Source organism: Scomber scombrus, chromosome 3, assembly GCF_963691925.1.
Source record: "Scomber scombrus chromosome 3, fScoSco1.1, whole genome shotgun sequence".
NCBI classification, from domain to species: Eukaryota; Metazoa; Chordata; class Actinopteri; order Scombriformes; family Scombridae; genus Scomber; species Scomber scombrus.
The window spans coordinates 32345874-32358637 of record NC_084972.1 but is presented as its reverse complement, the minus strand read 5'-3'; the positions used below and the strand labels follow the sequence as shown (position 1 = coordinate 32358637).

Sequence of the window (12764 nt, the reverse complement as noted above, 5' to 3'; positions counted from 1 at the left end):
TTTTTTAGCCACGCGGAGCTGAGCGTGGCGGACATACAAGAGTCTGTTATCGTTCCCTTCATCTTAATACTTCTACTCTCTTCTGTTTCCATGTGCGACTCCTTTTTTCGGTGCTCAAGACAGAAAGCCTCGGCCAAAGGATGTAGGTGCTTCTTTGAGGATGTTTGCACAGGATTAAAGTCGGTGAGATGCTGCTCTAACAATGCATATCCTTTCTAAAAAAAAACACCCTGATGAGCCTTTATTAAAACATGCCACTTGTTGAGTTATTAAACATAAATATCAACGCTTGGGTCGGCTTTTAAAGAATGAGAATATAAGGTGATCTCTATCCGCTTCAGTTCTTGTTAGTAATGTTTCCATAACTTTCTGTCACAAACATCTCTCTCACAGCGATCCCTCCGTGTGGGATTTCTGCCTTTCTTCCAAATCAGCATTTTGGAATTGGTTTTTCCCCACAGCGTTTCACTCGTTCCACCACATGCAGTCATCTAAATCTCTGGTTTGTACCATTTTTGTGTCATATTTCATCTGAAATAAACACAAGCTGCCAAAACACAAAATCACAACACAACTCCTGTGAACCTGAGTATTCACTGCCAGTAGCAGCGTTTATAAAAGGGGAGAAGCTTTTTTTTTTTAAATAATCTGTGACTTTTGCCACTGATGATAGAGTTTGTGATTTAGAGCTGCAATGATTAGACAATTACTTGATACTACTTGATAATCATTTTCAATCATTTTTTAAAGCAAAAATGCCAAAAATCTCTGCTTCCAGCTTTTGAAACTTGTCTTTTTTAGTCGTCTATTATGGTAACCCAAATATTTTTGGTTTACTGTTGGACGTAACAAGATATTTAAGTTTCCATCTTGGGTTTTGGGCAACAGTGATTGACATTTCCACCATTTCCTGATATTTTATAGACCAAACAACAAGTTGATTAATTGAGGAAATAATAGAGAGATGAAACAATGATAAAATATAATTGTTGGTTGCGGCTTCATTTCCTTCCTAACATCACCACAGCTAGATTTCATTAGAGGGTAAGAAAAGCTTGTGTTGACTGATCCTCTACCAGAACTCATCTGTTCCTTAAAGCGAACTCTCGGCTAATTTGATCAGACTAACTTAAGCCTGGTTTAAAAGCTGCTTGCTGATGAGTTTAAAATGTCAGATACAGATCACATCAAGTTATAGCGAAGGAGAAAATGGAAACTTTACATACACATTGTGCTAAATTTGACATGTGCTGCAGTTTGACCATGCTCACAATACAACAGTAAACTTAATAATAGAAAGGCTAAAGCTGAAAATAGCTTGACAGGCATTATGGTGCCATTGGAAATTATTGTGAGCCAGGATGTCTTGATTTACCGAGGTGAGCCAGGTTTAATTAGCAATACTTAAAATAAAACACCCCTTAAAAAACACTGCTGCAAAATGTCAGTAATGCAGCTTCAGCTTTACAGCATGATGTTATCCTCACAGTTTTTACTCTGACTGTGCATTAACACAACGTAAGGAACCTGCTGAGCCTTTTAAATGGTGTCTGTTTGTCCAAAAAAAAAAAAAAAAGACGTGAGGAAGCTTCTCTCTCTTAGACCACCCTCCACCACAACACTAACACTAACACTTTCTCCAAAGCTGAAAACTGTTAACGTCAGCCTACAAGTGTTAATTACAAGTAATACATGTTGGAATTTTTTTATAGGGTCCAATCTTTCCCACTTGGCATTATAAATTGCACAAGTGTGTAAAGTACACAGCGCATAGCACATGACCAAACATCGCATGGAATCCACAGATGTTGGCAGTCCAGACGCAATAAAGTAAGCAACATATGCTGCAAATTGTTTGTTTGATATCAACCGTAAACAAACAATAACGTAACCTTCAACCCTCGTTTTGCACCTTCTGTTTGCACGAGGAATCTCTCACCTGTGGGACACTTTTTCTTCATCCTGCATCTCTGTGTCTCATTGTGGGATGGACAATGCGATGCAGCTTGCTCTTCAGGCGTTTTCCCAGTCTGCCTGCCCCCCCGGGTCCTGGTCTGCTTGCCCCACCTGAAGCCGCAGTTCACGCCGTCGCGGAGACAGGCGCTCCAGTCGCTCCACTCTCCCAACGGAGCCGAGAGGCAATCCTCTAAGGGCGAGGATGATCAAAAGAGAGAGAGAGAGGGAGAAGAGACAAACTGATTAGTGATGATATCTCAAAGAAAAATCAATTCAAAATCAGGTTTTTTTCTGTTCTGACTTTATAATCTCCACTTTACAAACCTAGATCTTTTAAAAGAAGCCAATACTGAACATAATGCAATTGCAAAAGCCAAAAGTGGTCAATCAGTTTCATATGAAATGAATCCTGGGAACCTTAAGGCGCTCCTGAAGATGAAAGCAAAATTTCTTCATGCACTTTAAAAACTTCTTGAAGATGAAAATGGCTGCTATTTTAATTCATGCCTGTCCAAAATAAAGACTTTTTCATATTCATTTTTTTTAATCTTTCCTCAGTCTAAAAGTGCTGCATGAAAATAATGGCTGAATGTTCTCTTGCGTACATAGATAAGTGAAATAAAAGGGACGGAGATAATGAAGATAAACCATAAATTTCAACCATAACCCCTTGAAGTGGTAACAGTATAAAAAGACTAATGTTTTCTTCCGATGCTCTGGAAACCAAATTGCTATGATTGAAGATAGATGAACGCCAGCTGAAGCATTAATACACGGGAAATTACACTCATAGTGACTGGTTTGCTGATGAATGAATCAAAATCAGACACTGCACATTTTTCCACGCTGTCCACAACGGAAAAAATTAGCAACCTCGTCCAAGACAGTACAACATTTTCTTTGGTAATCATCATTATCTTTGTCAAATGAATAGATCTCCAGTGACCCTATTCTGAAGTTGCTTGAGGTGTGTACCAACAGTTAGACATGAAACCTTAACAGTGCCATGAAAACCAGATGTGGTCACGATGCCAAGAAACAACAGTAGCTGCAGATGGCGCAGGTGGACGGCAGAGAAAGGGGGGAATCTGGAGTCCCGAAGAGCACCGAATGGTAAGTGAGTTCAATATATCTCACTTACTTAGAAGGGAGGGATGATACACAATGAGATATGAAGATAAATTCTGAAAAACGTCTCTGAGGACTTTTAATGCGAGTCATGTGTTGGCGTCGAATCAGAAAATATTTAGCTGAGAAAATAGATGAAGAGGAAAAAGAGAAATCGAGGGGATGAGTGTTCGCAGAGCCGCGGAGAGAGATAGAAATTGCTTCTCAGAAGTAAAACCTCTTAACGTTTAAAGACAGCGTGTCCCAAAACAAAGGCAGAATTTGTTGCTTGAAATGTGTTATTAGGCTGTCAAGTGTATTCAATGTGATGAAACATTTGAGAAATATTATTTGATCCATGTGAAAATGCTCAATAATTACTTTTTTGTTTTCCTGTTTTGTGGTATTTCCTGAAACAAAAGTATAGTTTCCTAAAACAGGTGCATTTTATCAATAGTTGCATTATTTCACCGAATATGAAAAAAAACACACACACACAAAAAAAAAATGCCCGCAAACCAAAACCAAAGAATGTTTCAACCATTCACACATGAAATACTGCAAAGAAGCATCCACAGAGCCAGAGAGAGAGGCAGTCCGCAGATAAAAGGAGTATAGCGTTTACAGGAACAGGTCTGCTGTTGATTAAAACCTCTCAGATTAGCTTCACCGGTGCATCCATTGCAAAGCGGACCTGCCTCCCTCTCTCTCTCCCTCTCTCTCTCTCTCTCTCTCTCACAGCTGGCTGGGATCAGTGAATTTTCTAGTTCACCCAACACATCATAAGAGACAGTAACTTGAAACTGAATTAAAATACGACGCCGGCTCAGGAAAAAAGTCATACAGGTGTCGAGCAGCGTGTGTGTGTTGCAAGTACAGAGTTCAAAGCGCTGGAGTATGTTTTCAGCTTCGGTAGTCTCATTGTGGTTTTGATGGTATTTAACATGGAATATGAGATGTCTTGTTATATATAATGCTAACATTATGAAATCTTCTGTTCGCATATATGTGACACGTCTTTATCATCTACATCCAGCCAGTCTCCGACCTTCCCTAAAAATCAACCCAGTCTGGCTTCTGGATCCTGCCCCTTTTACTGCTCTACTGGATTTGGCTCCTCCACTTGATTACTGGTAATGGGAGATGAAAGGAAGACTGCAATTTATCCTCTGGATTACCTATGTCAGATTTTATTATTTTAATATCGTCATGAAGTCCATCATTACACTATATCATTTTTTTTTTTTAGTTTTACTGAGAAACTACTACTGTGGAAATACTCCCGACTGGCATTTTTTTGGTTTCTTGTTTCCAGTATAAGAGCTTATCCAGGTTCAATCAGGGTAAAATATTTATAGTGAACGCAAACAGGATGCTCCAAAAATATGTTCGGCTGATTGTTCTGTATTTTTATCATCAAAAAACTCCAATAAAAAGACTAGAAAGCGACTTTATATTAAGCTCTTAACCCCAAACTCATTGGTTCCTATTGAAGATGTAAACCTTCAAAAGCAGTTAACAAATAAATAGCGTTGTATTTATTTTTTACGGTTTGGTCATTTCCTCAAACAGCTGGTCAGTGCATTTTTTGGGGGGACTATTTACAGTTGCAGATTGATTGATTGATAACATTTGGTGCTGTGAGTGAGTATTTCAGTGCAGCAGGATGTGGGATTCAGTCATAATAAACTTCAGCTAGTACAATAATGAGGCTAATTAATGGTGATTAATTTAAAAGTACAAGAAAAATAGAGAATATCACCAACTTTATACCTCATATCAAAAGGTTTAGAAGATAGGAAATAAGACGTTTATGATGCTAGAGTTAAAAAATACCATCTATCTATCCAACATCACATGCTGAAACTTCGATATTGACGCCACAATGATGCATATGAGAAGAGGAAAATGCACCTATGATGCTTCTTTAGTGGAATAATGTTGTTTATATATAGATATACAATATTGTATGGAGGGCCAGAGAGGACAATGCTTTAATATAACTGATTTTGTTTTGTCAAGGATCACAGAAACAGTGTTTATAGCCTATGACATCATGATTACAATACATGTATCATGCTGAGATATTAAACTAACTTTCTTAAAGGGAGAAACTCCTGTCCCTCTTTACTAGATATCTGTTTTGTGTTTACCAGCCACAGGTTACAATCACTTAAAGAGACATGAAAAGTGGGACAAGCTGCAGAACAAAGATGCATGTAGAAGAAGAACAAGCTTGTTTTAATCTGTCTTGTTGTTGTTCTTCTTCTTCACTGATAGTCTCCGCAAAAGGTCACAGATTATTATTATTTTTTCCTTTTAAAAGTAATCGCATTAAAAGCTATCATTACGGGGATATGTCTTACCGAGGCAGTCTGTCTGGTGGGCGAAGGTTCCCTCTGGGCAGCTGGTCGTACACTTGCCTTTGTACAGCTGGAAGCCAGGCTTACACTTGGTGCAGAAGTCCCGGCTGAAACAGTGCTCACACTCCAAAGAGCGACATTCTGAGAGAAGAAAAAGACCAAACCAAGATCCAGTCAGCAGACGATATGGAACAGCTAACCCTAACCCTAACTCAACCCTAACTCAACCCTAAATCAACCTAACCCTAACCCAACCCTAACTCAACCCTAACCCCTAACTCAACACTAACCCTAACTCAACCCTAACCCTAACCCAACCCTAACCCAACCCTAAATCAACCCTAACTCAACCCTAACCCTAACTCAACCCTAACCCCTAACTCAACCCTAACCCTAACTCAACCCTAACCCTAACTCAACCCTAACCCTAACCCTAACTCAACACTAACCCTAACTCAACCCTAACTCAACCCTAACCCTAACCCTAACTCAACCCTAACTCAACCCAAACCCTAACCCTAACTCAACCCTAACTCAACCCTAACCCTAACTCAACCCTAACTCAACCCTAACCCTAACTCAACCCTAACCCTAAGTCAACCCTAACCTCATTTTTACTTTACTCATTAAGGTAAAATGCAGGTGAGCAGGACAGAAAGAAAGAATGAAGCTGCTAGAACAAGTTTAAATTGAAATCTGAAGGAAATGCTGCAGGTTCAAGTGAAAAGCTCAATGAAACAGCACCTTTACTTACTGTAATGTGATGCATTTCCTGTTGAAACAGGAAGTTGGGGTGGGACATAAGAGTGACAGGAAGTAGATTCCTGTTTATCCTGATTACTTATTTATTGGAAGTTGAAAGTAGCTCAAACTTAAACTTTACATACTGTTCAGCGTCAAATCTGAGCTGTAAAACCAACTTATACACATTTATTTTAGTCTACAGTTTACAAAAATGATACACATTTTATATATTTATGTAAATGTACATGTTTGACCTGTGTTTATTAAAGCAAATTTAAAAATCAGCATTCAGACATGTTGTTGTATTCATCGTATTCTATAAAATGTTCTCCTGGACCATAAAATAGTGATTGTAAATGTCTTTTAATCAAACAGAAGGATTAATCAAACATTTATCAATGACTGATGGGTTATTTATGAATGTGAATTGGTGTATAGAGTGATTAAGAGTCAGAATATGAACAGTATGTAATATATTGACATTGAGACTAGATTTTGGATATCCTAATATTGCGATATGTCATCAGATTTTCAGTCTTTTCCTGGTTTTAAATGCTGCATTACAGTAAAGTTTATCATTTCCACTATATCCACATTACTGATGATTATGTAATATTTTGTGAAAGCATCAACAATCATCTCTACAATATTGTTGCAATATCGATATCAAGGTTTTTGGTCAAAAATATCTGATATGTGATATTTGATATTTTCCATATCGTCCAGCCCTAACTTAAACTTTATTATATGAGTTATCTGCAGTATTTGTGTCTTTTAGATATGAGGTTTTGCAAAAATATTAATATTAAGCACTCTCTTATTGTGCTGTCAGCTCTAACATGTTACTTTCTCCTCCAGTGTGCCTGAAAAACAAGCCGTGTAAAGTGTGAGAGCACATGTGGAAACGCCTGGCTGCACTGTGCTGATGTTGTTTTGGGTGAACTAAGAGTTTTCCAGGAAGCTCACGTCCTCATTTCACTGAATCTCAAAAGCTTCGTACACACACACAGACTTTGTGATTTGGAGGATTTGTCCAATGAGAGTGCTTCCTCTGATTGATGATATTGTGTATTTTTTTCTTGTATTTTAATTATACTTTTTGCTTTCAGGCATAAGAGTGGCATTAGTAGTGAGTTAGTGAGTTCAGTTTGCACTTGAAATTGATGATGACGAAACTCTTTCTGAGGGCTTGTTGGGATCTCTGGAGTCAACTACATTTATTAGTGCATGAGATACAAAAACTATGCACTATGTCAACTCTTATTTGTTTTCTTTTTATTGTGACAGTGTTACTCTGGAGTTAATTAAGCAAGTTACAGCTCAATAAAGGAGGGTCGAAATATGTAAGTACTGTTTATACAGGAATTGATTATTGTTAGTCTCTGAAAAATAATAATGTCCTACACTGATTTAAGCCTTTAGACAAATGAGTCACATGTGTTAATGTGACTGGGACTCAATATGACCATCTGTGCAGGTGAAAATACTAAAAAAAACGTACTCATGCAACGATTGATGTCCTTCCCTCTCTGTCCGTAGTGTCCAGCGGGGCAGGCGTGGAGACAAGTCCCATGGTGAGACATCCCGTCCCTCTGCAGGAACAGGAAGAGTCGCTCGGGGCAACGCACACAGCCGTTGTCACGGGAACACTCCAGACAACTCTGACAGTCCTCTGATGTCTCTCTGTGAGCTGCAGAAGAAAACAGAGCGATTGGATTAATGACGGGGGAAAGAGATGAGAAGAGAAAGTAGAAGAAGAGTAGAAGTTGCCTACTACTAATACTCATTTAATGGACTCCATGAAAAATCCACCTTAAAATACAGATAGTACAAGCAGGAAGACATTTACCTGTAACCATTTGAATTTGATAAAACACTGATGTGATTTACAATTATTTTAAAAACTCTATTACTTGTCATCTTACAGTTTAAGGCGAGGGTTCACCTCCTTTAAAAAAAAGTATAACATGGAATAATTGATGCTTTTGGAAAGTGAAACACTCAATGCTTCTCTGTGAAATCCTCATGCCATCATATAGTGCGTAAGTAATTATTTCATGTGATGCATTTTATTATATGTTGTTTTTACAGTTTATTGCCTTTAACGTTTTTTGGAAGGCGATCGGTAGGTGGAGCCTGTAACTGCTGTGTTTAAACTCTCAGTATGTAATAAATTTCTTCTTTCCAAAATGAGCTGCACACAATAGCAAACAGCAATTTAAAAAATGCTGACAAAATAATTGTATGGAAACAACAACTTGTGTGCATCTCGGCTCAGTGTGTTGTTCCAACAAACCTCAGTTTAGTTTTGTAATAATTTGGCATCACGTACCTCACTATTTCTACTCAAATAAAGGCTATGCATGTTAACTTCTAATGCCACTTTTTCCTGCTCTTTATATCCAGCACCTTTATTCTGTGCACACGTCTATTTAATTGAGAAACAACATGTCATCCACTGTAGAATAAAAGTCAGGTTTGTAAAGTGCAGAGTCATTATTTGTTTTTTAAAAGGTCGACTGTAGCAATATGTTGGAAAATGACTTTATTCTAAGTATGAAAAGGCTGCTAAACTATCACTTTTACTCTCTGTGGCTTTATTAAATGCACATGAAAACAAAAGAGTACAGTAGTCTGCACAGTCTGCTGCTGTCTTGGATCAGTATGCATGTGCTAATCTTTCACCGCGAATGTGTGATATAATGTATTAACCCGTGGGGAAAACAAAAAAAAGAGGAAAATATGCACTTTTTCTTCTCTTGCACACAACGTGAGACAGTTCTGACAAGGATCTGATGAAAGATTTCACATGTCTTTGTAGCATGACAGTCAAGCTTACGTCTAAGCCAAAGTAAGTCTTATTATATTATAACAGCGAGCAACGACGTCTGCTCTCATATACGCACAAGATCTCGACAGACAAAGTAGGAATGCTTCCAATCCGGCAGGGATAAGGAAGGGATACGGAAAGACGGGCAAGGTGGGATGGAAAGACGGATGGAATGAAGTAAATGAATCTACTGAGGAGGTGAAGGGCAGGCGGAGAGTGTGCATGAGGCTGAACAATCACAGAGTCTAATCCTCACAAAATATCTGTGGCCGACTGCAGGCGTCCTTGTTGAGCTTATGTGTGTGCGTGCATGAGTGTGTGTGTAGAAACTTTGGAGTTTAAACCAAATGAAATGTGTGTAATTAGGTCATACTTTTATTTTAGCCAGAAATAGGATGATTTATCCTCATGTGACCCAGAATATACAAAAAAAAAATGGAAATATTTCAACTTTTTAAAATGTTTTTTGGAGCTAATACACATTTTTGTTGAGTGTTATTGACTCATATTTTATTCACAAATTCCAAAAAACACAACTCAAATTTACTGTTTATTCACATTCAATATAATTCACTGAATATTCTCCTGTGTTATGTAATGTTTGACCGTTATATGGCGTGATCGTAAGTCTTTTTTCTCCAACAAAAAGCGTTAAAAAAAACAAAGAATACACTTTCTCAGCTCTCTGAAAGCTTCATTAAGGATTTATGTATTGAGACTAATTATGAGGGGAAAACTGTGAAATGCATAAATATGAACAGTATGTAAGGATTAAAGGTCATCGATCATAAAACTGGCTGTTGACTCCTCTGCTCCATGATCGATGTCAACATCCACTTAAAATCCACCAATTTAAAGAAACTGCTGTTTCACAGGTTAAATCAAGACTTATTAACTGCATAGCTATGACTAAAACTTTGTAGAGTGTCTCATTTATTCTGTGTGGATGATATTCTTACTCTTGATAGAAAAACAACATGTTGGCATTTGTTGTGCTTCACTTCACTGCCAAACGGATCTGAGGTCGACAATTATTTAAATGATGGAAAACTAATAAGCTGCAATGTAACAGATAACAGAGAGCCACTCAAGCTGATGAGTCCTGCAGGAGAATACTCATGAAAAATGTATTTTTTAGAGTAAATATAATCCAAATTACAGGCATTGAAAATAGCAAATTACCCCTGAAACTGATGCATATTTGATTATAAATGAATAGTAAAGTAATTTAGTAGTAAAGAACATATTCTAATAACCTCTTAAGACTCAGACTAGGCATGAAAATTCTTTAAATATCTTCCTTGCAAACTCAGATAATTCTGATAATTCTCAGAGATTATTAACAAAGCATCACAGACTGACTTCGTGCCATCTATACGCTGGTGAGCGAGTAAAATTAGGAAGTGAGATCCGCCTCCTTCATCTGCCTCCATGCTGATAACCCTGCAGACCTTCATACAGCTATAACAATTTTATGTGCTGAAAAGCGTTTTTTTAACAAGCGTTTAACTCCACTAATTTAAGATTAGCAGCTTATTGGCAAAGATCCTATTATCCTATCCAATTTAAAGAAAAAGAGCAAAGGGTTTCTTCTCATAGAGCTGCTATTATGCAGATGATCAATCAATTTATTTGCCAATAGGAGAAGAAAAATTTGATTTGATTTTATGCAAAAGTTATCAAAAGACGTTCAGGGAAGTTTAGTTTTTAACCTTCGTGTCGTCCTCCCGGGTCAAATTGACCCAGTCTGTTTTGACTGTTCCTTGTTTCCTCTGTCCGTCTTTCCTTCCTTCCTCCCTTCCTCTTTTCTTTTCTCCCTCCCTCCCTCCTTCCTTCCTTCCTTCTTTCCTCCCTCCCTCCTACCTTCCTTCTTTCCTTTCCTCCCTTCCTTCCTCCCCCCTCTTTTCCTTCCTTCCTTCCTTCCTTCCTTCCTCTTTTCATTCCTTCTTCTTTTCTCCCTTCCTTCCTCCCTCCCTCCCTCCCTCCTTTCCTTCCTTCTTCCTTCCTCCCTCTTTTCCTTCCTTCTTCCTTCCTCCCTCCTTCCCTCCCTCCCTCCCTCCTTTTCTTCCTTCTTCCTTCCTGCCTCCCTCCTTTCCTTCCTTCCTTCCTCCCTTCCTTCCTCCCTCTTTTCTTTCCTCCCTCCCTCCTTTCCTTCCTTCTTCCTCCACCTTCCTTGACTTGAGGACAACAGGAGGGTTAAAGTAGAAGTGGATAATAAGGTTGTATATCTCGGGTTCTTCATTGACTCACCACTATAACATCCTGTGACTGATCTGACTGGATGAAGATGGATGGATGAGTTTAGATCAATACGAGTACCAGTGTGTTTTATAAAGGTGGTGTGAGAATGAAGAAAAGTGAATATTACCAACGGAGGGGAAAAAAAGAAACCCAGCTGTGATGCTTTGGATGTCAAAAATTATAAAAAATGGACTACAAAGGTGGAATTTTCCCTCTTTTAAAGACAACTTTTCAGGTTTTCCCATGGAAAGTAGAGCCGTCAGGTGTTAAAGAGACTGTCCAGTAACAGCTGAGTGACGGATCAAATCTCTCAAACAGCCAATTTGTCCATCAACAGCTCAAGCAGAATATTCTCTGGCAAAAGATGTTACCAAAAGCTGCTCGGGCATTGAGCTAAATACCTGAAATATGGTCAAACTATGAACCTGCTTCCAAGATGTATAAATTCTACAGCATTGAAACAGCCACGCAGGAACAACGTGTACATTATATTTCATTTCAAAGTGTTTTAATTGGTTGAAATTGGAAAAAATAGTTTAAAAAAAGACCAAGCTCATGTCTATCTTCTGTACTTTACTTGTTTACCACTTAGAGACGAAGGCTAATAGTACATTTTGGCACTCTTCATCAATTTTGTGAAGTAAAACTTTTCTACGTTCTTGTTCTCATATGTTTGTTTGACAATGTGAAACATGGGAAAATGTGGAAAGTTCCACAATTACAGAGTTTTACAAGCTGCTACGCTCAATGGAGCAACTATAGTGTTGTTGTTGTTTTTTTACCACCTGCACGCAAACAGCAGGTAAATACAGTCACATGTTCACAATATTTCCAGTTAGAGTTAAATCATTTGAAAACACAGTAAAAAACTGACTGGTTTACAATGTTATGATGGGAAACTGGAGGCTAGGAAGACTTGACAGGTTGAGTCTTACAAATTCTGGCAAAAACAAGTTTGTTTTTCTGCTACATTTGGTCTTTTGAACCTGGAGAAGGTTTATCGGCCAGTTATGACATCCAGTATTCAGACTAGAAATGTGAACTGTGAAATGTAATCCAGTCATGTTTTCTGAGGAAACACCTTCAGAAATAGTAGATCTGTTATTGGCAGCAAATAAAGGCCATAAAAGTACACGCTACTACAGGAAATTATGCAGAGACGGAGACAAAAACAAAGCGATTCAACACTTGACTCGGCCTCCAAACTCACAATTTAAATGTACTTTTCTGTCAATTTGTAGTTAGCAGTGCTGGTTTAGGTAGCACTTCACCCTCACATACTATTCATATTTACATGCGAAAGCAGTAAATACTTCTTACTATAGCTTGCTATCTGATGACTTCTCCTTGAAACATTTGAATGCAGCTGATATATGTTTTTTTCACCCATATTTATGATAAGCGATAAGTGTAAAAGCTGAATAATAAACTCTCTGAGCTCTCTGAAAGCTTCATTAAGGATTAATCTTGACCCATATTAACATTTGAAAGCAGTAAATACTTCTTACTTTGAGCCTGATATT

General features: G+C 38.0%; 1 protein-coding gene across 1 annotated transcript in view; it reads right to left on the bottom strand.

Annotated features, from left to right (window-relative positions):
- Positions 1–12764, bottom strand: part of rspo4 (R-spondin 4) — a 47089-nt gene that overhangs the window by 29296 nt on the left and 5029 nt on the right. Inside the window, exons 2-4 of the mRNA XM_062414606.1 lie at positions 7672–7860; positions 5430–5567; positions 1940–2146 (exon numbers count right to left, since the gene is read on the bottom strand). Coding sequence (XP_062270590.1) covers positions 1940–2146; positions 5430–5567; positions 7672–7860 — 534 coding nt within the window. The remainder of the gene's footprint in view (positions 1–1939; positions 2147–5429; positions 5568–7671; positions 7861–12764) is intronic.